Genomic DNA, 27224 nt, shown 5'->3' on the forward strand with positions numbered 1-27224 from the left:
AGGAGCGGTGAGAGAGGGCATCCCTGTCTTGTGCCAGTTTTCAGAGGGAATGCTTCCAGTTTTTGCCCATTCAGTATGATATTGGCTGTGGGTTTGTCATAGATAGCTCTTATTATTTTGAGATACGTCCCATCAATACCTAATTTATTGAGAGTTTTTAGCATGAAGGGTTGTTGAATTTTGTCAAAGGCCTTTTCTGCATCTATTGAGATAACCATGTGGTTTTTGTCTTTGGTTCTGTTTATATGCTGGATTACATTTATTGATTTGCGTATGTTGAACCAGCCTTGCATCCCAGGGATGAAGCCCACTTGATCATGGTGGATAAGCTTTTTGATGTGCTGCTGGATTCAGTTTGCCAGTATTTTATTGAGGATTTTTGCATCAATGTTCATCAAGGATATTGGTCTGAAATTCTCTTTTTTGGTTATGTCTCTGCCAGGTTTTGGTATCAGGACGATGCTGGCTTCATAAAATGTGTTAGGGAGGATTCCCTCTTTTTCTATCGATTGGAATAGTTTCAGAAGGAATGGTACCAGTTCCTCCTTGTACCTCTGGTAGAATTCAGCTGTGAATCCGTCAGGTCCTGCACTCTTTTTGGTTGGTAAGCTATTGATTATTGCCACAATTTCAGAACCTGTTATTGGTCTATTCAGAGATTCAACTTCTTCCTGGTTTAGTCTTGGGAGGGTGTATTTGTCGAGGAATTTATCCATTTCTTCTAGATTTTCTAGTTTATTTGCATAGATGTGTTTGTAGTATTCTCTGATGGTAGATTGTATTTCTGTGGGATCGGTGGTGATATCCCCTTTTTCGTTTTTTATTGCATCTATTTGATTCTTCTCTCTTTTCTTCTTTATTAGTCTTGCTAGCGGTCCATCAATTTTGTTGATCTTTTCAAAAAACCAGCTCCTGGATTCATTAATTTTTTGAAGGGTTTTTTGTGTCTCTATTTCCTTCAGTTCTGCTCTGATTTTAGTTATTTCTAGCCTTCTGCTAGCTTTTGAATGTGTTTGCTCTTGCTTTTCTAGTTCTTTTAATTGTGATGTTAGGGTGTCAATTTTGGATCTTTCCTGCTTTCTCTTGTGGGCATTTAGTGCTATAGATTTCCCTCTACACACTGCTTTGAATGTGTCCCAGAGATTCTGGTATGTTGTATCTTTGTTCTCGTTGGTTTCAAAGAACATCTTTATTTCTGCCTTCATTTCATTATGTACCCAATAGTCATTCAGGAGCAGGTTGTTCAGTTTCCATGTAGTTGAGCGGTTTTGAGTGAATTTCTTAATCCTGAGTTCTAGTTTGATTGCACTGTGGTCTGAGAGACAGTTTGTTATAATTTCTGTTCTTTTACATTTGCTGAGGAGAGCTTTACTTCCAACTATGTGGTCAATTTTGGAATAGGTGTGGTGTGGTGCTGAAAAAAATGTATATTCTGTTGACTTGGGGTGGAGAGTTCTGTAGATGTCTATTAGGTCCACTTTATGTAGAGCTGAGTTCAATTCCTGGATATCCTTGTTAACTTTCTGTCTCATTGATCTGTCTAATGCTGACAGTGGGGTGTTAAAATCTCCCATTATTATTGTGTGGGAGTTTAAGTCCCTTTGTAGGTCACTGAGGACTTGCTTTATGAATCTGGGTGCTCCTGTGTTGGGTGCATATATATTTAGGATAGTTAGCTCTTCTTGTTGAATTGATCCCTTTACCATTATGTAATGGCCTTCTTTGTCTCTTTTGATCTTTGTTGGTTTAAAGTCTATTTTATCAGAGACTAGGATTGCAACCCCTGCCTTTTTTTGTTTTCCAGTTGCTTGATAGATCTTCCTCCATCCCTTTATTTTGAGTCTATGTGTGTCTCTGCACGTGAGATGGGTTTCCTGAATACAGCACACTGATGGGTCCTGACTCCTTATCCAGTTTGCCAGTTTGTGTCTTTTGATTGGAGCATTTAGCCCATTTACATTTAACGTTAATATTGTTATGTGTGAATCTGATCCTGTCATTATGATGTTAGTTGGTTATTTTGCTCGTTAGTTGCTATTGTTTCTTCCTAGCCTCGATGGTCTTTACAATTTGGCATGTTTTTGCAGTGGCTGGTACCGGTTGTTCCTTTCCATGTTTAGTGCTTCCTTCAGGAGCTCTTTTAGGGCAGGCCTGGTGGTGACAAAATCACTCAGCGTTTGCTTGTCTGTAAAGTATTTTATTTCTTCTTCACTTATGAAGCTTAGTTTGGCGGGATAGGAAATTCTGGGTTGAAAATTCTTTTCTTTAAGAATGTTGAATATCGGCCCCCACTCTCTTCTGGCTTGTAGAGTTTCTGCTGAGAGATCAGCTGTTAGTCTGATGGGCTTCCCTTTGTGGGTAACCCGACCTTTCTCTCTGGCTGCCCTTAACATTTTTTCCTTCATTTCAACTTTGGTGAATCTGACAATTATGTGTCTTGGAGTTGCCCTTCTCGAGGAGTATCTTTGTGGCGTTCTCTGTATTTCCTGAATCTGAATGCTGGCCTGCCTTGCTAGATTGGGGAAGTTCTCCTGGATAATATCTTGCAGAGTGTTTTCCAACTTGGTTCCATTCTCCCCATCATTTTCAGGTACACCAATCAGACGTAGGTTTGGTCTTTTCACATAGTCCCAAATTTCTCGGAGGCTTTGTTCATTTCTTTTTATTCTTTTTTCTCTAAACTTCCCTTCTCTCTTCATTTCATTCATTTCATCTTCCATCAGCGATACCCTTTCTTCCAGTTGATCGCATCTGCTACTGAGGCTTCTGCAATCTTCGCGTAGTTCTCGAAACTTGGCTTTCAGCTCCATCAGCTCCTTTAAGCCCTTCTCTCCATTGGTTATTCTAGTTATCCATTCTTCTAATATTTTTTCAAAGTTTTTAACTTCTTTGCTATTGTTTTGAATTTCCTCTCGTAGCTCAGAGTAGTTTGATCGTCTGAAGCCTTCTTCTCTCAACTCATCAAAGTCATCCTCCATCCAGCTTTGTTCCGTTGCTGGTGAGGAACTGCGTTCCTTTGGAGGAGGAGAGGTGCTCTGTTTTTTAGAGTTTCCAGTTTTTTTGTTCTGTTTTTTCCCCATCTTTGTGGTTTTATCTACTTTTGGTCTTTGATGATGGTGATGTACAGATGGGTTTTTGGTGTGGATGTCCTTTCTGTTTGTTAGTTTTCCTTCTACCAGACAGGACCCTCAGCTGCAGGTCTGTTGGAGTTTACTAGAGGTCCACTCCAGACCCTGTTTGGCTGGGTGTCAGCAGTGGTGGCTGCAGAACAGCGGATTTTCGTGAGACCACAAATTCAGCTGTCTGATAGTTCCTCTGAAAGTTTTGTCTCAGAGGAGTACCCGGTTGAATGAGGTGTCAGTCTGTCCCTACTGGGGGGGTGCCTCCCAGTTAGGCTGCTCAGGGGTGAGGGACCCACTTTAGGAGGCAGTCTGTCCGTTCTCAGATCTCCAGCTGCGTGCTGGGAGAACCACTACTCTCTTCAAAGCTGTCAGTCAGACAGGGACCTTTAAGTCTGTGGAGGTTCTTGCTGAGTTTTTGTTTGTCTGTGCCCTGCCCCCAGAGGTGGAGCCTATAGAGGCAGGCAGGCCTCCTTGAGCTGTGGTGGGCTCCACCCAGTTCGAGCTTCCTGGCTGCTTTGTTTACCTAAGCAAGCCTGGGCAATGGCGGGCACCCCTCCCCCAGCCTCGCTGCCGCCTTGCAGCTTGATCTCAGACTGCTGTGCTAGCAATCAGCGAGACTCCGTGGGCACAGGACCCTCCGAGCCAGGTGCGGGACACAATCTCCTAGTGTGCCGTTTTCCAGGCCCGTTGGAAAAGCGCAGTATTGGGGTGGGACTGACCCGATATTCCAGGTGCCGTCTGTTTCCCCTTTCTTTGACTAGGAAAGGGAACTCCCTGACCCCTTGAGCTTCCCGAGTGAGGTAATGCCTCGCCCTGCTTCGGCTCGCGCACAGTGCGCTTCACTGACTGTCCTGCACCCACTGTTAGGCACTCCCTAGTGAGATGAAACCGGTACCTCAAGCAGAAATGCAAAAATCATCCGTCTTCTGTGTCGCTGGGGCTGGGAGCTGGAGACCGGAGCTGTTCCTATTCGGCCATCTTGGCTCCACCCCTAAATTTTCAATTTTAAATTGAAAATTTTAAATTGAATTTTGAGATAAATTTTAAAAATTTAAAAATTATTGAATAAGTAATAATAATAGAATTTAATTGATCAATTCATTAAAGGAGAAATAATGTTCAAAATTTAGAAATATAGAAATCAATTTGTATCTATAAAAAATATTACCAATCAAGAGATCAACCAAAGACAATTCACAGGTGAAAACTTGCGCTGAAAACACAATGTGGGATTCTTTCTCCTGCTGCCCTGTGAAGAGGTGCTGTCCACCATGATTGTAAGTTTCTTGAGGCCTCCCCAGCCATGTGGAACTCTCCAGCTCGAAGGATGCACATTTAACATTTAAAGAAATAGCTAGACTCCAGTCTTCAGCTCCCAGTGTGAGTGACGCAGAAGACAGGTGATTTATGCATTTCCAACTGAGGTACTGAGTTTGTCTCACTGGGGAATGTCAGAAAGTGACTGCAGCGCACTGAGCATGAGCCGAAGCAGGGTGAGGCATTGCCTCACCTGGGAAGTGCAAGGGGTCAGGGAATTCCCTACCCTAGTCAAAGAAAGGGGTGACAGACGGCACCTGGAAAATCAGGTCACTCCCACCCTAATACTGTGCTTTTCCAAAGGTCTTAGCAAACGGCACACCAGGAGATTATATCCCGCGCCTGGCTCGGAGGGTCCTATGCCCACGGAGCCTCACTCATTGCTAGCACAGCAGTCTGAGATCAAACTGCAAGGCAGCAGCAAGGCTGGAGGAGGCTTGAGTAGGTAAACAAAGCAGCCAGGAAGCTTGAACTGGGTGGAGCCCACCACAGCTCAAGGAGGCCTCCCTGCTTCTGTAGACGCCAACTCTGGGGGCAGGGCATTGCCAAACAAAAGGCAGCAGAATCCTCTGCAGACTTAAATGTCCCTCTCTGACAGCTTTGAAGAGAGTAGTGGTTCTGCCAGCATGCAGCTGGACATCTGAAAATGGACAGACTGCCTCCTCAAGTGGGTCCTTGAACCCTGAGTAGCCTAACTGGGAGGTACCCCTCAGTAGGGACAGACTGACACCTCACATGGCCGGGTACTCCTCTGAGACAAAACTTCCAGAGGAATGATCAGGCAGGAACATTTGCTGTTCACCAGTATCTGCTATTGTACAGCCTCCACTGCTGATACCTAGGCAAACAGCGTCTGGAGTGGACCTCCAGCAAACTCCAACAGACCTGCAGCTGAGGGTCCTGACTGTTAGAAGGAAAAATAACAAACAGAAAGGATATCCACACCAAAACCCCATCTGTACGTCACCATCATCAAAGACCAAAGGCAGATAAAACCACAAAGATAGGGAAAAAACAGAGCAGAAAAATGGGAAACTCTAAAAATCACAGTGCCTCTCCTCCTCCAAAGGAACGCTGCTCCTCACCAGCAATGGAACAAAGCTTGACGGAGAATGACTTTGACGAGTTGAGAGATCAAACATCTCCGAGCTAAAGGAGGAAGTTTGACCCATGGCAAAGAAGTTAAAAACCTTGAAAAAAAATTAGACGAATGGCTAACTAGAATAACCAATGCAGAGAAGTCCTTAAAGGACCTGATGGAGATGAAAACCAAGGTACGAGAACTATGTGACGAATGCACAAGCCTCAGTAGCCGACTCAATCAACTGGAAGAAAGGGTATCAGTGAGGGAAGATCAAATGAATGAAATGAAGCGAGAAGAGAAGTTGAGAGAAAAAGGAATAAAAAGAAATGAACAAAGCCTCCAAGAAATATGGGACTATGTGAAAAGACCCAATCTACGTCTGATGGGTATACCTGAAAGTGACCGGGAGAATGGAACCAAGTTGGAAAACACTCTGCAGGATATTATACAGGAGAACTTCCCCAATCTAGCAAGGCAGGCCAACATTCAAATTCAAGAAATAGAGAGAACGCCACAAAGATATTCCTCGAGAAGAGCAACCCCAAGACACATAATTCTCAGATTCGCCAAGGTTGAAATGAAGGAAAAAAAGTTAACGGCAGCAAGAGAGAAAGGTCAGGTTACCCACAAAGGGAAGCCCATCAGACTAATAGCGGATCTCTCAGCAGAAACTCTACAAGCCAGAAAAGAGTGGGGGCCAATATTCAACATTCTTAAAGAAAAGAATTTTCAACCCAGAATTTCATATCTAGCCAAACTAAGCTTCATAAGTGAAGGAGAAATAAAATCCTTTACAGACAAGCAAATGCTGAGAGATTTTGTCACCACCAAGCCTGCCCTACAAGAGCTCCTGAAGGAAGCACTAAACATGGAAAGGAGCAATCAGTACCAGCCACTGCAAAAACATGCCAAATTCTACAGACCATTGAGTCTAGGAAGAAACTGCATCAACTAGTGAGCAAATTAACCAGCTAACATCATAATGACAGGATCAAATTCACACATAACAATATTAATCTTAAATGTAAATGGGCTAAATGCTCCAATTAAAAGACACAGACTGGCAAATTGGATAAAGAGTCAAGACCCATCAGTGTGCTGTATTCAGGAAACCCATCTCATGTACAGAGACACACATAGGATCAAAATAAAGGGATGGAGGAAGATCTACCAAGCAAATGAAAAACAAAAAAAGCAGGGGTTGCAATCCTAGTCTCTGATAAAACAGAGATCAAAAGAGAGAAAGAAGGCCATTACATAATGGTAAAGGGATCAATTAAACAAGAGGAGCTAACTATCCTAAATATATATGCACCCAATACAGGAGCATCCAGATTCATAAAGCAAGTCCTTAGAGACCTACAAAGAGACTTAGACTCCCACACAATAATAATGGGAGACTTTAACACCCCACTGTCAACATTAGACCGATCAATGAGACAAAAAGTTAACAAGGATATCCAGGAACTGAACTCAGCTCTGCACCAAGTGGACCTAATACACATCTACAGAACTCTCCACCCCAAATCAACAGAATATACATTCTTCTAAGCACCACACCACACTTATTCCAAAATTGACCACATAGTTGGAAGTAAAGAACTCCTCAGCAAATGTAAAAGAACAGAAATTATAACAAACTGCCTCTCAGACCACAGGGCAATCAAACTAGAACTCTGGATTAAGGAACTCACTCAAAACTGCTCAACTACATGGAAACGGAACAACTTGCTCCTGAATGACTACTGGGTACATAACGAAATGAAGGCAGAAATAAAGATGTTCTTTGAAACCGATGAGAACAAAGACACAACATACCAGAATCTCTGGGACACATTCAAAGCAGTGTGTAGAGGGAAATTTATAGCACTAAATGACCACAAGAGAAAGCAGGAAAGATCTAAAATTGACATGCTAACATCACAATTAAAAGAACTAGAGAAGCAAGAGCAAACACATTCAAAAGCTAGCAGAAGGCAAGAAATAACTAAGATCAGAGCAGAACTGAAGGAAATAGAGACACAAAAAACCCTTCAAAAAATCAATGAATACAGGCGCTGCTTTTTGAAAAGATAAACAAAATTGATAGAACACTAGCAAGACTAATAAAGAAGAAAAGAGAAAATAATCAAATAGACGCAATAAAAAATGATAAAGGGGATATCACTACCGATCCCACAGAAATACAAACTACCATCAGAGAATACTGTAAACACCTCTACGCAAATAAACTAGAAAATCTACAAGAAATGGATGAATTCCTCGACACATACACCCTCCCAAGACTAAAGCAGGAAGAAGTTGAATCTCGGAATAGACCAATAACAGGCTCTGAAATTGAGGCAATAATTAATAGCTGACCAACCAAAAAAAGTCCAGGACCAGACGGATTCACAGCCGAATTCTACCAGAGGTACAAGGAGGAGCTGGCACCATTCCTTCTGAAACTATTCCAATCAATAGAAAAAGAGGGAATCCTCCCTAACTCATTTTATGAGGCCAGCATCATCCTGATACCAAAGCCTGGCAGAGACACAACAAAAAAGAGAATTTTAGACCAATATCCCTGATGAACATCGATGCAAAAATCCTCAATAAAATACTGGCAAACCAAATCCAGCAGCACAACAAAAAGCTTATCCACCATGATCAAGTGGGCTTCATCCCTGGGATGCAAGGCTGGTTCAACATATGCAAATCAATAAACATAATCCAGCATATAAACAGAACCAATGACAAAAACCATATGATTATCTGAATAGATGCAGAAAAGGCCATCGACAAAATTCAACAATGCTCCATGCTAAAAACTCTCAATAAATTAGGTATTCATGGGACGTATCTCAAAATAATAATAGCTATCTATGACAAACCCATAGCCAATATCATACTGAATGGGCAAAAACTGGAAGCATTCCCTTTGAAAACTGGCACAAGACAGGATGCCCTCTCTCACCACTCCTATTCAACATACTGTTGGAAGTTCTGGCCAGGGCAATCAGGCAGGAGAAGGAAATAAAGGGTATTCAATTAGGAAAAGAGGAAGTCAAATTGTCCCTGTTTGCAGATGACATGATTGTATATCTAGAAAACCCCATTGTCTCAGCCCAAAATCTCCTTAAGCTGATAGGCAACTTCAGCAAAGTATCAGGATACAAAATCAATGTGCAAAAATCATAAGCATTCTTATACACCAATAACAGACAAACAGAGAGCCAAATCATGAGTGAACTCCCATTCACAATTGCTTCAAAGAGAATAAAATACCTAGGAATCCAACTTACAAGGGATGTGAAGGACCTCTTCAAGGAGAACTACAAACCACTGCTCAATGAAATAAAAGAGGATACAAACAAATGGAAGAAGATTTCATGCTCATGGGTAGGAAGAATCAATATCATGAAAATGGCCATACTGCCCAAGGTAATTTATAGACTCAGTGCCATCCCCATCAAGCTACCAATGACTTTCTAAACAGAATTGGAAAAAATTACTTTAAAGTTCATATGGAACCAAAAAAGAGCCCACATTGCCAAGTCAATCCTAAGCCAAAAGAACAAAGCTGGAGGCATCACGCTACCTGACTTCAAACTATACTACAAGGCTATAGTAACCAAAACAGCATGGTACTGGTACCAAAACAGAGATATAGACCAATGGAACAGAACAGACCCTTCAGAAATAATGCCACATATCTACAACCATCTGATCTTTGACAAACCTGACAAAAACAAGAAATGGGGAAAGGATTCCCTATTTAACAAATGGTGCTGGGAAAACTGGCTAGCCATATGTAGAAAGCTGAAACTGGATCCCTCCCTTACATCTTATACAAAAATTAATTCAAGATGGATTAAAGATTTAAATGTTAGACCTAAAACCATAAAAACCCTAAGAAAACCTAGGCAATACCATTCAAGACATAGGCATAGGCAAGGACTTCATGACTAAAACACCAAAAGCAGTGGCAAGAAAAGCCAAAATTGACAAATGGGATCTAATTAAACTAAAGAGCTTCTGCACAGCAAAAGAAACTACCATCAGAGTGAACAGGCAACCTACAGAATGGGAGAAAATTTTTTGCAATCTACTCATCTGACAAAGGGCTAATATCCATAATCTACAATGAACTCAAACAAATTTACAAGAAAAAAACAAACAACCCCATCAAAAAATGTACAAACGATATGAACAGACACTTCTCAAAAGAAGATATTTATGCAGCCAAAAGACACATGAAAAAATGTTCATCATCACTGGCCATCAGAGAAATGCAAATCAAAACCATAATGAGATACCATCTCACACCAGTTAGAATGGCGATCATTAAAAAGTCAGGAAACAACAGGTGCTGGAGAGGATGTGGAGAAATAGGAACACTTTTACACTGTTAGTGGGACTGTAAACCAGTTCAATCATTTTGGAAGTCAGTGTGGCGATTCCTCAGGGATCTAGAACTAGAAATACCATTTGACCCAGCCATCCCATTACTGGGTATATACCCAAAGGATTATAAATCATGCTGCTATAAAGACACCTGCACACGTATGTTTATTGTGGCACTATTCACAATAGCAAAGACTTGGAACCAACCCAAATGTCCATCAATGATAGACTGGATTAAGAAAATGTGGCACATATACACCATGGAATACTATGCAGCCATAAAAAAGGATGAGTTCATGTCCTTTGTAGGGACACGGATGAAGCTGGAAACCATCATTCTTAGCAAACTATCACAAGGACAAAAAACCAAACACTGCATGTTCTCAGTCATAGGTGGGAATTGAACAATGACAACACATGGACACAGGAAGGGGAACATCACACACCGGGGACTGTTGTGGGGTGGGGGGTGGGGGGAGGGAATAGCATGTGGCGATATGCCTAATGTTAAATGATGAGTTACTGGGTGCAGCACACCAACATCGCACATGTATACATATGTAACTAACCTGCACGTTGTGCACGTGTACCCTAAAACTTAAAGTATAATTAAAAAAAAAAAAAGAAAACACAATGTGGAAAATGTTCAACGTTGTTAATGTTTACAGAAACAAATTATATATTTGGTCTATTTGATTTGTGAAATTTTATAAGAATTATAATACCTCTCAACCAAAAAGAATGTAGTGAATTTGATACATATTCTTACTTTATTAATAGCAATGTAAACAATAAAGTAAATTTATCAGGAGATTCCAAAAGACATAAAAGTGTTTATATCCTTTGACTAAATAATATGATGTCTAAATGTTTATCCTAAAGATATAAAGCTAAAAAAGAAAATGATAATTGAGCATATTTTAAAAATAAAACATAAGAAATAATAAAAATGTACAATGATGAATGAATGGTTAACTAAATCAGTACATCAGTCAATGTGATTGAATGTTATATAAGCATTCAGAACTTGATTTTCCGTATTATAACTTTTGAAAAACAGTGATACAAGGAAAGAAATAGCAGACACTGGGGTCTACTTGAAGGAGGAGGATGGGAGGAAGGAGAAGAGCAGAAAAGATAACTATTGGGTACTAGGCTTAATACCTGGGTGATGAAATAATATACACAATAAACTTCTGTGACAACGTGTTTACATTTGTAACAAACTATTCACATGTACCCCCAAACCTAAACTAAACGTTAGAGAAAAACCAGTGATATACGTCAAGTAAAAATACCAAGAATATAACATTATATTACTAATGTAAATGAGTTTAATCTTTATTATGTACAATCATATAATTTTGCATCTATGTGGACACAAAATACTGCCACTGTGTGGTCCCCACTGACCTTAAGATTAAGCATATACAGAGTGGCATAACCAAGATAATGGAATAGAAGGTAATACATTCATATATCCCACACAAAAAAAATTCTGTACCCATACATGGCCCAAAGCCTCTCTGCAGGAGCCTCAAAATTTAGGTAGGAGTTTGTAAAGTCTTCATGTAGCTCACAACCTAGGAGCATCATTTTGAGAAGCAGATTGACTCCAGGTAGTTGATACTACAAGCTTGCTTCCACATTCAAGTCTTGAAATTGTCCTGTCCTCCAAGGGGCTTGGCTCCTTCCTCATTTGGTCTTGAGCCTGCAACCAAAACCATCTGTCAAGGAATCCAAGATGTATCATGCATACTTGTGCCTTGGCAGAGAAACTCATCTGCCTGCTAACATCTATCTCAGTGATGAACCTGAAAGTTTCCCTGTGGTTTGGCTTCAACCACTCTCAGCTGAGGTCCCAGCTCAGAGCTGTTCACACAAGGATCCAGAGAGAGAATCACCCATATCACACAACCTGGGAGTCTGAGCCTCCCTGACAGGCTTGCCGACCTCCAACTCACAGCAGATCCTGATGGCACCACGTCTCAGGTCTGGCTCCTCCCACTGCAACCAGTAAACTATCCCATCTGTGCTGAAACCTGCAAGGCATGCCCCTCTGAAGCAATAAGACAAAGAGTCTCCAGCCTGTGTCCCACAGCAGATCCCCAATCAACCCAATCTGAGCTCCAGCCCTTCTTACTGCAGTCAGGGAACTATCCCATCTGTTCAGGGACCTACTGGGAAACACATACCTATCTGAACTGATGTGACAGGCATGCCAGCCTCTATCTCACAGCAGATCCCCAGAGGGCTCTGTCTCAACTTTGTCCCGTCCTGCTACATCAGAGAGCTATCCTATCTGTGCTGGGTAATGTGCACTACTCTGAAGCAAGACTGACCTCTCCAGCCTCTGTCCCACAGCAGATCCTGAGGGGACAGTCTCAGCTCTGGCTCCTCCAGCTACAGTCAAGGAACTGCCTTGCTTGTGCAGGCACCTGCTGGGTGATGCATGCCCATCTAAGCCAACAATACGGGCCTATCAACCTCCTTTCTCTGGCAAATCCCAAGGGGGCCCAGCCTCAACTTCAACCCCTCTGTTGCCCATGCTGAAGTGCAGTGGTGCAATCGTGTCTCACGGCAGCCTTGAACTCTTGGACTCAAGCAGTTCTCCCACCTCAGCCTCTCAGTGTTGGGATTACAGGCATGAGCCACTGCGGCTGGCCCAACTTCAACCCTCTCACTGCAATCAGGGACCCAACATATCCATGCAGAGATGGGCAGAGAGTCACATCCATCTGGGCCATTGGGACAGTCTTCTGAACTCAGATTCCAGACCAGCACTCCCACACAACCCCAGAACCCTCCCTGGGTCTTCCCCAGGTCCATCTGGGCCTTAAAACCACATCAGCCTTGAAATCCTTGTGAGAATCTTGGTAAGCCTGGGCTTAGAGCATACTCTAGTGCTGAGAGGGCTGCAGTGATCACAGATTCAGGTAACTAAACAATCAGTCTGCCAGAATCCATGGAAGGCTCTCCAAAGACAGACAGAGACAGGCAAAGGCAAACTGTGGAGACTAAAATAAATACCTAATCCCTCAATGTACATGTCCACAAGCATCAGGAATATTGAGAGAAATATGACCTCACCAAATGCACAAAATAAGATGTCAGAAACCAACCCCAAAGTGATGGAGATGTGTGATCTCTCAAAGAATTCAAGAAAACATTTTAAGGAAACTCTCTGAACTTCAAGAAAACACTGAATGAATTCAGAAATTTATCAATGAAATTTAACAGAGATCAAAAATTTAAAAAATCAAACATAAGTCCTAAAGCTGAAAAATAAAATTAATGAAAAACCATCAACAGCAGAATTGATCAAATAGAAGAAGGAATCAGTGAAGTTGAAGACAGTCCAGTTGAAAATACAGTCAGAGGAGAAAAAGAATAAAAAAAAGAATAAAGATATCTTACAAGGTCTAGGTGACAACATCTAAAGAACAAATATTTTGGTTTTTGAAGTTAAAAAGGGAACTGAGAAAGAAAAAGTTGTATAAAGTTTGTTTTAATAAATAATAACAGAAAACTTTACAAACCTGGACAAGGAGATAAATATCTAGATACAAAAAGATTAAGTCATCAATCAGATTTAACTCATATAAGAATACCCCAAAACATTATAATCAGGTACTCAAAAGCCAAAGATAAAGAAAGGAAAAGGGACTTTTGAGCAAAAGCAATGAGGAAAAAAAAGAAGGAAATAATATGTAAGGGAAATCCAATATGCCTGAAAGCAGACTTCTCAACAGAAACCTTACAGGCCAGGAGGAGTAGAAAGATATATTCAAAGTGCTGAAGAAAAAAAAAAAATCTGCCAAGCATGAATACTGTACTCAGAAAAGCTAAACTTCAGAAAGAAAGGAGAAATAAGGACTTTCCCAGACCAAAAAAAAAAAAAAAACTTGAGGGGATTTATCACTACCAGACCTGTCCTATAAGAAATGCTAAAGGAAATTCTTCAAATAGAAAGAAAATGATATCAATGTGATTGTTACACTAATATGGTAATCATGGTGTGTGAATCACTTATATCCCTACTAAGAAGAATAAAAGACAAAATATTTAAAATAATACTAACTACAACAATTTTAAAGAGATAAGCAATATAAAATGCAAGTTGTGACATTAAAAATCAAAATGTGGGGTAAGTTGGGAATTAATGTGTACAGATGTCTTTGTTTGTGTGTTTGTTTCTTCTGTCTCTTTTTTGCAATCAAAGTTAAGTTGGCATTAGTTTTAAATAACTTATTTAAAACATACTACCAGAAAAAAATAACTAAACACAATGGAAGATAGTAAGAAAGGAAGAAAGAGAATAGTTACAAAACAACTAGAAAACAAGACAGTGGCAGTAGTAAGTCCTTACCTATTAGTAGTAACAATGAATGTAAATGGACTACATTCTCCAATTAAAAGACAAAGCATGGCTTCATAAATTAAAAAAATAAAACCCAACTATATGCTGCCTATGAGAAGAACTCTTTGCCTATAAAGATACATGTACACTGAAAATGAGAGGATAGAATAAAATATTCTATGCAAACAGAAACCAAAAGAGGAAGAATAGCTATACTTATATCAGATAAAATGGACCTTAAATCGAAATCTTTACAAAAAAAAAGAACAAAAAAGGTCATTATATAATAAAAAAGGGTCAATTAAACAAGAGGATCTAACAATTGCCAATATACGTATGCGCTAAACATCAGTCCCCAGATATGTAAAGCAAATATTAAGAGATCTAAAGGGAGAGGTGGACTGCAATACAATAGTAGTAGGGGACTTCAACACCCCAGTTACAGCAATGGGCAGATTATCAAGACAGAAAATTAACAAACATTGGAGTTAAACTAGACCCTACACCAAATGAGCCTAACAGACATTTACAGAGTATTTCATTCAACTGCTGCAGAATATACATTTTTCTTATCAGCACATGGAATATTCTCCAGGATAGGCCACATGTTAAGCCACAAAACAAGTCTCAACGATTTTTAAAAAGTCAAAACTATATCAAATATCTTTTCTGACCACAATGGGATAAAACTAGAAATCAATCAGAGGAGGAACTATGGAAACTGTGTAAATACATGAAATTTAAAAAAACATGCACCTAGATGACCAATGGATCAATTTAGAAATTAAAGGAAAAATTTATTTTAATTTATTGAAATAAATGAAAATGGAAACACAAAATTTCAGAGCCTATGAGATATAGCAAAACTAATACTAAGTGGGAAGTCTATAGCAATAAATACCCACACTCCCAAAATAGAAACACCTAAAAAAAATCTAATGACACACCTCAGGGAACTTGAAAGCAAGAACAAACCAAATCCAAAATTAGTAGAAGAGAAGAAATAATAAATGAGCATAAATAAATAAAATTGGAAATAATAATGATTTTAAAATTTAGCAAAAAAATTTTGTTTTTTAAAAAAGATAATTAACAAAACCTTATCTAGACTAAGAAAAAGAGATAAACCCCAGACAAATAAAACCAGAAATAAAAAGTAAAGATTGCAACTGATACCACAGAAATACAAAGGATCATCATAGACTACTATGAAAAATTATATGTGAACAAATTGGAAAACCTAGAAGAAATGGATAAATTCCTGGACACATACAACCTATCAAAATTGAAACATGAAGAAATAGAACACCTGTACAGACCAATAACACATGACAAGATCAAAGCCATAATAAAAAGTCTCCCATTAAAGAAAACCCTAGGATTTAATGGGTTCACTACTGAATTGTAATGAATATTTAAATAATAACTAATATCAATTCTACTTAAACTATATCAAAAACTAGAAGAGAAAGAAATACTTTTAAATTTATTCCACTAGGCCAGCATCATCCTGATACCAAAAGCAGACAAGGACGCAGGAAAAATAGAAAACTACAGGCCAATATCCTTGATCAACATAGATGCAAAAATCCTCAACAAAATACTAGCAAACAAAATTCAACAATATATTAAAAAGGTCATTCATCATGATCAAGTGGGATTCATCTCAAGGATGCACAGATGGTTCAACATATACAAATCAATAAATGTGATGTATTACATCAACAGAATCAAGGATGAAAACCCTATGATCATTTCAGTAAATGCAGAATAAGTATTCAATAAAATTCAACATCCTTTCATAATAAAAATCATCAACAAATTGAATATAGAAGGAACATACCTCAACACAATAAATGTGACATATATGGCAAACTCTCAACTAATAACATATTAAACAGGAAAGAATTTAAAAAAGCTTTTCCACGAAGATCTGGAGCAAAACAAGGATGTCCACTTTTATCACTATTCAACATAGTACTGGTGGTCCAAGCCAGAGCAATTAGGCAAGAGAAAAAAATAAAGGCATCCAAATTGAAAGGAAGAAGTCAAAGTATTCTCATTTGCAGACGACATGATAGCATCCTTAGAAAAACCTAAGGACTCCACACCAAAAACTCTTAAAACTGATAAATCCAGTAAAATTGCAGGATACAAAATCAACATACAAAAAGTCAGTAGCATTTATATAGGCTAACAGTGATCAGTCTAAAAAAGAAATGAAGAAAGCAATCCTATTTACAATAGCTAAAAAAAAATAAAATACCTAGGAATAAATTTAACTTAAGAAGTGAAAGATCTCTACAAGAAAAACTATAAAACACTCTTGAAAGAAATCAAAGAAGGTGCACAAAAAATTAAAAGATATTCCATGTTCATAGATTGGAATAATTAATGTTGTTAAAGTGGTCTATACTACCCAAAGCAATCTATAAATTCAAAGCAAGGCCTATCAAAATACCAATGGCATTCTCCACAGACATAGAAAAAAAATCCTAAAATCCATAGGGAACCACAAAAGACCCTGAATAGCCGCAGCAGTCTTGAGGAAAAAGAACAAAACCAGAGGCATCACATTACCCGATTTCAAATTATACTACAAAGCTACAATTACCAAAATAGTATGGTACTGGCATAAAAACAGATACATAGATCAATGGAGCAGAATAAAGAACCCAGAAATAAATCCATGCACTGATAGCCAACTGATTTTCAACAAAAGCACCAAGAACATATATTGGGAAAAGGACAGTCTCTTTAATAATTGGTGCTAGAAAAACTGGACATCCATATGCAGAAGAATGAAACAAGCTTCCCATCTATTATCATATAGAAAAAAACAACTCAAAATGGATTAGAGACTTAAATTTAAGACCTAAAACTGTAAAACTGCAAAAAAAAGTTGGGAAAATGCTATAGGACATTGGCCTGAAGATTTTTTTGCTTCAGGCCACAAAAGAACAGACAACCAAAGCCAAAATAAACAAGTGGGATTATATCAAGCTAAAAACTTCTGCACAACAAAGGAAACAGTCTACAAAGTGAAGAGACAACTTACAGAATAACAAAATATTTGCAAACTATTCATCTGATATGGTATTAATAACCAGAATATATAAGGAACATAACTCAATAGCAAAAACACAAGTACTCAATTTTTAAATGCGCAAAAGATCTGAAGAGACATTTATCAAAAGAAGTCATGCAAATGACCAACAGATATACGAAAAAATGCTCAACATCACTAAAAATAGAGAAATGCAAATCAAAACCATAATGAGATATCATTTCACCTTAGTTAGAATGACTACTGTCAAAAAGACAAAAAATTTAAAATACTGGCAAATATACCAAGAAAAGGGAATACCTGTACACTATTGGTGGGAATGTAAAGTAGTACAGCCATTATGGAAAACTGTACAGGGTTTCTTTAAAAAAAAAAACAAACTAAAAATAGAATTACCATATGATCTATCAATCCCACTGCTGGGTATATATTCAAAAGAAATAAAATCAGTATGTTGAAGCAATGTCTTCACTCCCATGTTTATTGCAGCACTGTTCACAACACCCAAGATATGAAATCAACATGTGTTCATCAACAAATGGATAAAGAAAATGCAGTGTGTATGTGTGCATATGTGTATATACACAATGGAATATTATCTAGCCATTAAAAAAACAATAAAATTCTCTCATTCGCTGCAATATGTTTGAAACTAGAGGTCATTCTCTTAAGCTAAATAATCCAGGCACAGAAAGACAAATGCGACATGTTCTCACTCATCTGTGGGCACTAAAAAAGTGGATCTCATAGAAGTATAGAGTATCATGATAGTTATCAAAGACTGAGAAGGAAAGGGAAAGGAGATGATGAAGAGAAGTTGACTAAGGGCTACACAAAAAATACAGTTAGAGGGGATAAGTTCTAGTATTCAATAGTACAGTAATTATAGTTAAAAAATATATTGTATATTTCCAAATAGCCAGAAGAGAATTGTAATGTTCCCAACACACAAAAAAAGGATAAATGTTTGAGGTGATGGATATCCCAATTATTCTGATTTGATATTTACACATTGTATACGGGCATCAAAATATTATATGTACCCCCAAAATAGGTACAACTAATATATATCAATAAAATATTTAAATTGCCAAAAAAATTAAAATAAAATACCTTGATTCTCTGCTTTTAAAAATGATTAAGCATATACAGGGCATGGTTTTGGGCCCTTCACCATCTGCACTTTCACCTGCTACCTCCTCTCCCCACTCTTTAAAACCTAGCTATAGCAAACTACAAATGGTTCACCTGATACCTCCTCTCCCCACTCTTTAAAACCTAGCCATAGCAAACTACAAATGGTACACCTGGTGGCCTCCCATTCCTGAGCCTTTCCCCATGTTGTTCATTTTTCCTGAAATTCTCTATACATCCTCTTCCCCACATCTCCTCATTTCATGGAGCTAACTCCTTATCCTTGAAATCTCACCTTTTTCTCCAAGCAGCCATCACTAATACATCCAAAATTCACAAAACTGCACTATGTGACTCTCCTGCATGCTCCCATAGCCCAACATACACACAGTCCTGTTTTTACCACGTCATATTTCTTTGTATGTTTGCTAGTCTGTCTGTTTTACTAACTTAAAACTCCTAGAAGACATGCATCTTAACTCTTTTGCTTTCTTATGTATCCTCATTGCTAGCAACATGCCTGATCCTCAATACATATTAATATAAAAGTATTTTGGGATATTGGAATGATAGATGATTTTGTAGCTCTACTTTCCAAACTTTTTGCACATTTATCATATAATCTCCATAATAAAAGACTTATAATCACTTTTTAAAATGTGACCCCTTTTTTTTTAACCAAATGAGATTACCACCAATTTCAGATCACAGATCCTGAGTGTGATTTGAATCTGATCTAATCTGATAGTTGGACTAACAGAAATAGTCACTTGCTTCAGTGGTTGAATTAACACTGTTTTTTTTTTTTTAATCAGGTTCAGCTGGAACATTGGAAGAAGGCATTCAAGAAGAAACAAATGTTAAGGAGGTAAATTTAAAGCAGCCTTTCTAAAAGTTTTATTTTGGGTAAAAGAGAGTCTAGAATTTATGGAAACTACCAATGTGTTTCTCTTATTCTGAAAAAGTTCATCTGCTAGTCATTTTGTAGATTTTGGTGTAAAACACTTATTTTAGCACTGGGTACAGTGGAAATTATACTTATTTTTAGGGAAGTATTAGAGAAATGACAAAGAAAAATGAAGTTCAAGGGATGCCAGAAGACCTGTCTTGAATCACGTTAGCAACCAGGCACTACCAGGATGGCTACAGTTGTAGCACACCCAAGCCCTTTCCACTCCCCGTTGGAGTGCCAAAATCTGGACTGACCTTAATCCTTTCAGTGCTACCTCAGCTATGCATTTGGGATCTTTAAGCCTGAAAGCAGTTTGCCCTGTGTTCACAGTGCATGACAGAAAGAAGGAGCTCAATAATAAATGCTCTAATAAAATATATCCCGGCTAACCTAAATTATTCACAAATGTTGATCAATCTCATATTCCTCTATGACCCTGGGGATCTTGAGATCCTCAAAATCTTGAGCCAACTTCACAATAGGATTCCAAGCTATGAAACACTATAGGACTCTGGAACTGAAACTGAGCAGAGAGAAATATAATGAAAATACCCCACCAAATCTACATCATCCTACCTGTGTCTGAATCGTATGGACTCCAGATGCAATGGAGAGTTCATTTTTAGTTTGAGTCTCTGCCAAGTTGGTTATATTGCTCCAGAAGAAGCTGATTATAATACTCAGAATCTGATAAATGTCTGCTATGAATACACAAGCCATAAAATTGTATATTTCGTTGTTAAATACATATTTTACATCAATTAAGCCTATTTGTTCTATTAGCACTAGACATAAACCTCTGAGAACAGACACTCCTTTTATCCCCAACATCTCCTCACAAATATATGTTGAATAAAAGATGATCATAGGCTCTGTGATAAGTTGAAGATGTTCCTCATCCAAGTGCCCTGGCTTTTAAGAGGACAACACTCTTCTCCAGTACCCAAGTTTCCATCCCTCATGAAAGAAGGATGTTCACTCTCTCCCAAAAGGATTTTGGAGACTTCTTGGGAAAAAGTTTCCTCAAACCTTTCCTATTTATTGCCTGTTGAATGGAATTCATGGCAGAATAGCATAAGGGTCAAGAATCTGGGTTCTGGTAAGAGACTTTCTGGAATTGACTCAGATTCTACCACTTAATAGCCATGTGACCTTGGGCAAATTTTTTAACCTACATAAGCATCATTTTTTCATCTATAAAAGAGTGATAATAGCAATACCCACCTCTGTAAAGATCAAAGAAATGAAAAGTACATTGCACAGTTCTTGGCACAAACAAGCAATTCCTACACACAGTTTCCATTATTCTTGGCTCACCCCTTCTTAATACAGGAAACTATTTCTCCAAACATCTTTGTCTCTTCCCATATTCTCTAAAAAACATGGATACATGCACCTATTCCAATTCTTCCAAACACAGCTGCTCCTGAAGGCTAGAGAATAACAAAGGGAAAAAACAATAGAAAAGTAGATGAGGAGGACATTTAAAATAAAATATTAGATGACTTCTAGAGCCCACTGACAAGACCATTTTTTTTTTTTAACAATGCTGCCTTAATAGCATATTTGGAGGGATCGAAGAAGGAAAGCTAATGTTTTTCATGTACCTAGCCTCAAAAAATGCTGCTTTTCCATCAATTAAAAAAAATGATGGCATGGTGGTTGTTAATGAAGCAGGAGTGTGAAAATGAAAGTTTGTTAAATGACAGGAACATTAGCTATTAAGACATATAAAGAAAATCATCAAATTGTGTTGTTTAGTAGATGCTTCTTCTCCCTGCAGTTAGATCCTGGCTGTGTTAGAGTCAGCTCTCTTCCCAGGATCCCAAACCCTTTCCTCATTATTACCATCCCAGGACTGTGGCTTTCCCTTTACATAATAAAAAGTCCATCAAAGGTGTGGGGGAAAGAAAGATAGATCAGACCGTTATTGTGTCTATCTAGAAAAAGGAAGACATAAGAAACTCCATTTTGAGCTGTACTAAGAAAAATTCTTCTGCCTTGAGATGCTGCTAATCTGTAACCCTGGCCCCAACCCTGTGCTTGCAAAAACATGTGCTGTATTGACTCAAGGTTTAATGGATTTAGGGCTGCGCAGGATGTGCTTTGTTAAAAATGTGTTTGCAGGCAGTATGCTTGGTAAAAGTCATCGCCATTCTTCAGTCTCGAGTACCCAGGGACACAACGCACTGCAGTAGGTCGCACAGACCTCTGCCCAAGAAATCCTAGGTATTGTCCAAGGTTTCTCCCCACTGAGACAGCCTGAGATATCGCCTCATGGGAAGGGAAAGACCTGACCGTTCCACAGCCTGACACCAATACAGGGTCTGTGCTGAGGAGGATTAGTGAAAGAGGAAGGCTTCTTTGCAGTTGAGATAAGAGGAAGGCATCTTTGCAGTTGAGATAAGAGGAAGGCATCTGTCTCCTGCTTGTCCCTGGGAATGGAATGTCTCGATGTAAAACCTGATCGTACATTCTATTTTATGAGATAGGAGAAAACCGCCTTATGGCTGGAGGTGAGACATGCTGGTAGCAATACTGCTCTTTACTGCACTGAGATGTTTGTGTAAAGTCAAACATAAATCTGGCATACGTGCACATCGAGGCACAGCACCTTTCCTTAAACTTATTTAGACACAGAGTCCTTTGCTCACATGTTTTCCTGTTGACCCTTTACCCACCATTACCCTATAGTCCTGCCACATCCCCCTCTCCGAGATGGTAGAGATAGTGATCAATAAATACTGAGGGAACTCAGAGACCAGTGCCGGTGCGGGTCCTCCCTATGCTGAGTGCAGGTCCCCTGGGCCCACTTTTCTTCCTCTATACTTTGTCTCTGTGTCTTATTTCTTTTCTCAGTCTCTCGTCTCCACCTTGCGAGAAATACCCACAGGTGTGGAGGGGCAGGCCCCCTTCAAAAGGCCTATCATCACATCAAGTAACAAACTGTTTTGAATCCCAGGATGGAGCACACAGTGCTGCCACTGCCAGGAGTCCCCAGCCTTGCTCCCTGCTCTGTGGACTGAATTCTACCAGCCCTGCTTTGTAAGTCTGACCCTTATTAACAGTCTCAGAATTTGAGTCCTATCTCCTGTCTCAATTTCTAGATGCAAGAGCCTGCACATTTTCTTGATGATCTCAGTGACAAAGTTCAACTGTAAGGAGTCCCCTAGAATGTTTAAACCTAAGGAAAGTCAGGTAAGCCACTCTGGTTTCCTCAACAGGATCAGGAGCACATCTGTCCCTGGAGATACAGACTGAGCCAAAGTTACTCGCCCTTTATGTGACAGTGTGAATTATAACTCTTTCCACTAGTCAGATGATTCTTCTAATTACAGTGTTTCTAAGTTGTAATTTAGAGAATTAACTTTAAAATACGACTCCTTTATCTAGGTTTCTGAAAACTTCATAATATTCTGGTTTCCTCTCTATATACTGGTACTTAATCTCACATGCAACACTGGCTGCTCTCAATTTAGCAGGTTATTTTTCAGGCTACCGTGTACTGTTGGAAGATATAAAAAGATAAGTTATGACTTCAATTCTCAAGTGTTTATGTTCTAGTTAAGAAGACAAAACCTACCAGAAGGCAATTAAACTACCATAAAAGATACACTGTGGATAACACCAGCTGAAGTTAAAGGCATTCAAGAGAGAAATGGCTGGCTGTGAGAATGGGCAAAGTCTTTGTAAAGAAAGGAAGAAGATGTTCACAAGAGAGGATAAAAGAAAGCAAGACCTTTGGGGAACAATGAGAAGGACAGTCTGACAGTTAACTGTTCAAAATGTGTCTATGGGGAAATATTTGTGTGTGTATGCTTTATATGATTTTATGTTACATAAACCATATCACTAAGTTAAAAAATAAAAGCCATCAGATAAATAGGTTTATCTCCATTTTAAAAATGTAATTCTTCAGGCTGGGCGCGGTGGCTCACGCCTGTAATCCCAGCACTTTGGTAGGCCAAGGCAGGTGGATCACGAGGTCAGGAGTTCAAGACCAGCCTGACCAAGGTGGTGAAACCCCATCTCTATTAAAAATACAAAAATTAGCCGGGCGCTGTGGTAGATGCCTGTAATCCCAGCTACTCAGGAGGCTGAGGCAGGAGAATCACTTGAACCTGGGCAGCGGAGGATGCAGTGAGTCGAGATCATGCCATTGCATTTCAGCCTGGGCAACAGAGTGAGACTTCATCTCAAAAAAAAAAAAAAAAATATATATATATATATATATATTTCTTCCATGCCACCTCCATATTTTAAAATATGGCCATGTTTAAAAGTAGATTTAAAAGCTTAAAATACCCTATGAAAAAGTATTTGCAAGATGAATTTAATGGCAGATTAGAGGCTTTCAGTGTGCCTCAGCCACTTGGAAATAGCAAGATAGTGCATAAAAATTATCTCTGTGAGCTACAATTCAAGAAGGAAGATGGGAATCCACTGGAATCATGAGGGACACCCCAGATCCCAGAGAGAAGAACACCGGCAAACAGCACTCCCATGACAGTATCTACCTCATAAAAGTGAGTGAAGCCCCAGTATATGAGAGAAGTAGAGAGCTTCCCTTTGTGACTCATCTTTCTACTGGAGAGCCATGCAACCCAGGCCAAGGGAGACCACTTTGTTTCTCCCTAGCCCTTGAGTTAACTTAGGAGAAAGGCACTAGAGAAAGCTGTAGACATTTTCCCAGACCTGGGATGAGAGCAGGATGCCATTTTTAATCCAGTCACATAAAAAGCCAGTCATTCTTGGGTGACTCAGCAGCATGGCTATGCAGGCATTTTAGTCTCAGGCCAGAGATTGAACACCCTGTTCTGGAGCAGGGTAGGAGCCTCCACTGCCAGAATTGTGGAAAGTGCCTCAACAGTAGGTGCTAGAATTGTGCTTTTCCCCATTGCAAGTCTGGGGTAGGAGGAAAACTGCTACAGCTGTAGTTTCTCCTGGGTGAAGTGAGACTTGCAGCCAGGGCCAGCTTGGCAACCAGGAACTTATCTGTATGTGCCATTGCTAGGTGCCTTACCCTGCTCCTCTGAGATTGTGGTGCAGTGGGGCCCTCTCTGCTCAACCTCCAGGTAGAAATACAGGTATTTGGAGCAGTCATTCACCTTGTTCAGCACCCTAAGCCATCCCACCCTTCCTGGACACAGATCATGGTGCAGTGGGGCTCCCTCTGCTCCCCACCCAGGCAGATCTCAGGTGTTCAGAGCACCCATTTGCCTTGTTCAGCAGCTTGAGCCATGCAACCCTTTTTGGACACAGATCATGGTACAGTGGGGCTCTCTGCTCCACACCCAGGCAGACCTCCAGGCATTTGGAATACCCATTCACCTGGTTCAGCAGCCTAAGCTATGCCATCCTCCCTAGACATAGATTGTGGTACAGCAGGGCTCTCTCTGCTCCAAGCCCAGGGAGATCTCCAGACATTTGGGGCACCTATTTGCCTGGTTCAAGAGCCTGAGCCACCCCATCCTTTCTGCACATAGACCATGGTACAGCAGGGCTCTCTGCGCTCCACACTTAGGCAGATCTCCAGGCATTTGGATTACTCACTCGCTGGATCAGCAGCCTGACCCACCCCATCCTTTCTGTGCAGAGATCCTGGTGTGTGGGAACTCTCTCTCTGCTTCATGCCCAGGCAGATCACCAGGCATTCAGAGTACCCACTGACCTGTTTCAACATCCTGAGCCACCCCACCCTTCCAGAATCATGATGCAGTGGGACTCTCTGCTCCATGACCAGGCAGATCTCCAGGCATTCAGATTATGCACTCACTGGATCAGCAGCCTGACCCAACTGCTCCTCCCACTTCCTGTGCAGAGATTTTGGTACAGGGGGACCTTCTCTGCTCCATGCTCACACAGATCTCCAAGCATTCAGAGCACCTGCTTCCTTGGGCCAGCAGCCTGAGTCATCCTACCCCTCCTGTGCAGAGATCTTGGTGCAGGGGGGCCATCTCTGCTCCACACACAAGCAGATCTCAGGCATCTGAAGCACCCACTCTTCTAGATTAGGAGCTTAGGCTGCCCCCACTCCCTGTGCAGAGAACTCAGAGCCAAGGTTTCCCAACTCCATGCCCAGGCACACCAGTGAGTACCTGGTGGACACTCACTGGATTCTCTGTTGGCACTGGTGCTTGTGTCTGCTATCAAGAGACCTGCAGACAGACCTGCCCAGTCAAGACACACCCTTTATGGCTCCTACTCCCCATCCCCTCAAGGCTGAGCAGGGAGTTCAGACCACTGTGCATATTAGGAATTAGCCCATTGCCTAAAACGATAGTTTCTGCCAGTAAACACAGGTCAAGTATATACCTAAACACATTGGCCACAGCCAGCTCTTACTGTAAGTGCCATCTACAGGCTTGTAGGATGAACTGCACAGCCCAATATAAAACCTGCCAAAAGTTTTATTAAGACATAGAGCTATAGTAGCAAAGCCAAAACAGCATTCTCCATGGTCATACCCCCTAGGGAGTGGGGTAAAAGGGAAGGGAAAAAATAAAAAATAAACAAATAATAATATTATTAAAGGAAAATTCTACCCACATGAAAAGAATTACAAAAATTAGAAGTGCCAGTGTCTCCAGATGAGAAGGAACCCATGCAAGAATTCTAACACCATGAATAATCTGAATGGCACCACTAAAGGATTGCACTAGCTCTCCAGCAATGGTCCCTAACCAAAATGTAAACTCAGAGATACAGATAAGGAAGTCAAAGCATAGATTGTAAGGAAGCTTAATGAGATCCAAGATGAAGTTGGAAATCAACACAAAGAAACCTTAAAACAATCCAGGAAATGAAAGAAGAGATAAACACCTTAAAAAGAAATCAATCAGGGCTTCTGGAATTGGAAGACTTACCTAAAAAAATTCAAAATACAATTGAAAACTTTATCAATAGACTAAACCAAGGATAAAAATGAATTTCAGAGCTTGAAGACCATTCTTTTGAACTAACCCAGTGTGCCTGAAATAAAGTTTAAAAGAATTTTAAAAATGAACAAAGTCTTTGAGAAATATGGGATTATATAAAGAGATCAAACTTATGAATTATTGGCATTCCCTGGAGAAGGAGAAAAGTCAAACAACCTATAGAATATATTTCAGGAAATAATTCAAGAAAACTTCTTTAATCTTGCTAGAGTTGTAGACATCCAAATACAAAAACCTAGAGACAATATACAAAATGAACATCCCCAACACATATAGTCACCAGACTGTCCATGCCAAAGAAAAAATTTTAAAGTCAGGAAAATAGGGTAGATAACATACAGTGGGAACTCCACGAGTCTAACAGCAGATTTCTCAGCAGAAATCTTACAAGCCAGGAGAGACTGGGGACCTATATTCATCATTCTGAAAGAGAGAAAATTCCAACCAAGAATTTCATATCCTGCCAAACTAAGCTTTATAAGCAAAGGAAAATTAAAATATTTTCCAGACAAGAAAGTGCTAAGGGAATTCATTACCATGAGACCACCCTTACAAGAGACTGTTAAGAAAGTTCTAAACAAGGAAACAAAAGAATGGCACCTGCTACCACAAAAACTCACCCATGTACATACCTTGCAGGCCATATAAAACAAAAACACAAAGAAACTGCACAATAGACAGCTAACAACTTCACAATAGGATCAAAATTTACATATCAATATGAATCCTGAATGTAAATGGTGTAAACACCCCCACGTAAAAGGCATAGAGTAGCAAGTTGAATTTAAAAAATAAGACCTATCCTTCAAGAAACCCATCTCACACATAATGACACCAATGAGCTCAAAGTAAAGGGCTGGAGAA

The 27224-nt window shown here is 39.7% G+C and overlaps 1 protein-coding gene and 1 long non-coding RNA gene across 2 annotated transcripts in view; one reads left to right on the forward strand and one right to left on the reverse strand.

Moving 5' to 3' along the window:
• SLC9C1 (solute carrier family 9 member C1) overlaps positions 1-27224 on the forward strand; it is a 175937-nt gene that overhangs the window by 142718 nt on the left and 5995 nt on the right. The window contains 2 exon segments of the mRNA XM_032755066.2: positions 19286-19338; positions 22530-22620. Of these exon segments, the coding sequence (XP_032610957.1) occupies positions 19286-19338; positions 22530-22583 (107 nt within the window). The 3' untranslated portion in view covers positions 22584-22620.
• Positions 10867-27224, reverse strand: part of LOC131383249 (uncharacterized) — a 34194-nt gene continuing 17836 nt past the window's right edge. Inside the window, exons 3-4 of the long non-coding RNA XR_009213134.1 lie at positions 19999-20855; positions 10867-11620 (exon numbers count right to left, since the gene is read on the reverse strand). This is a non-coding gene — a long non-coding RNA (uncharacterized LOC131383249). The remainder of the gene's footprint in view (positions 11621-19998; positions 20856-27224) is intronic.

Source organism: Hylobates moloch, unplaced genomic scaffold (assembly GCF_009828535.3).
Source record: "Hylobates moloch isolate HMO894 unplaced genomic scaffold, HMol_V3 SCAFFOLD_4, whole genome shotgun sequence".
Taxonomy (NCBI): Eukaryota; Metazoa; Chordata; class Mammalia; order Primates; family Hylobatidae; genus Hylobates; species Hylobates moloch.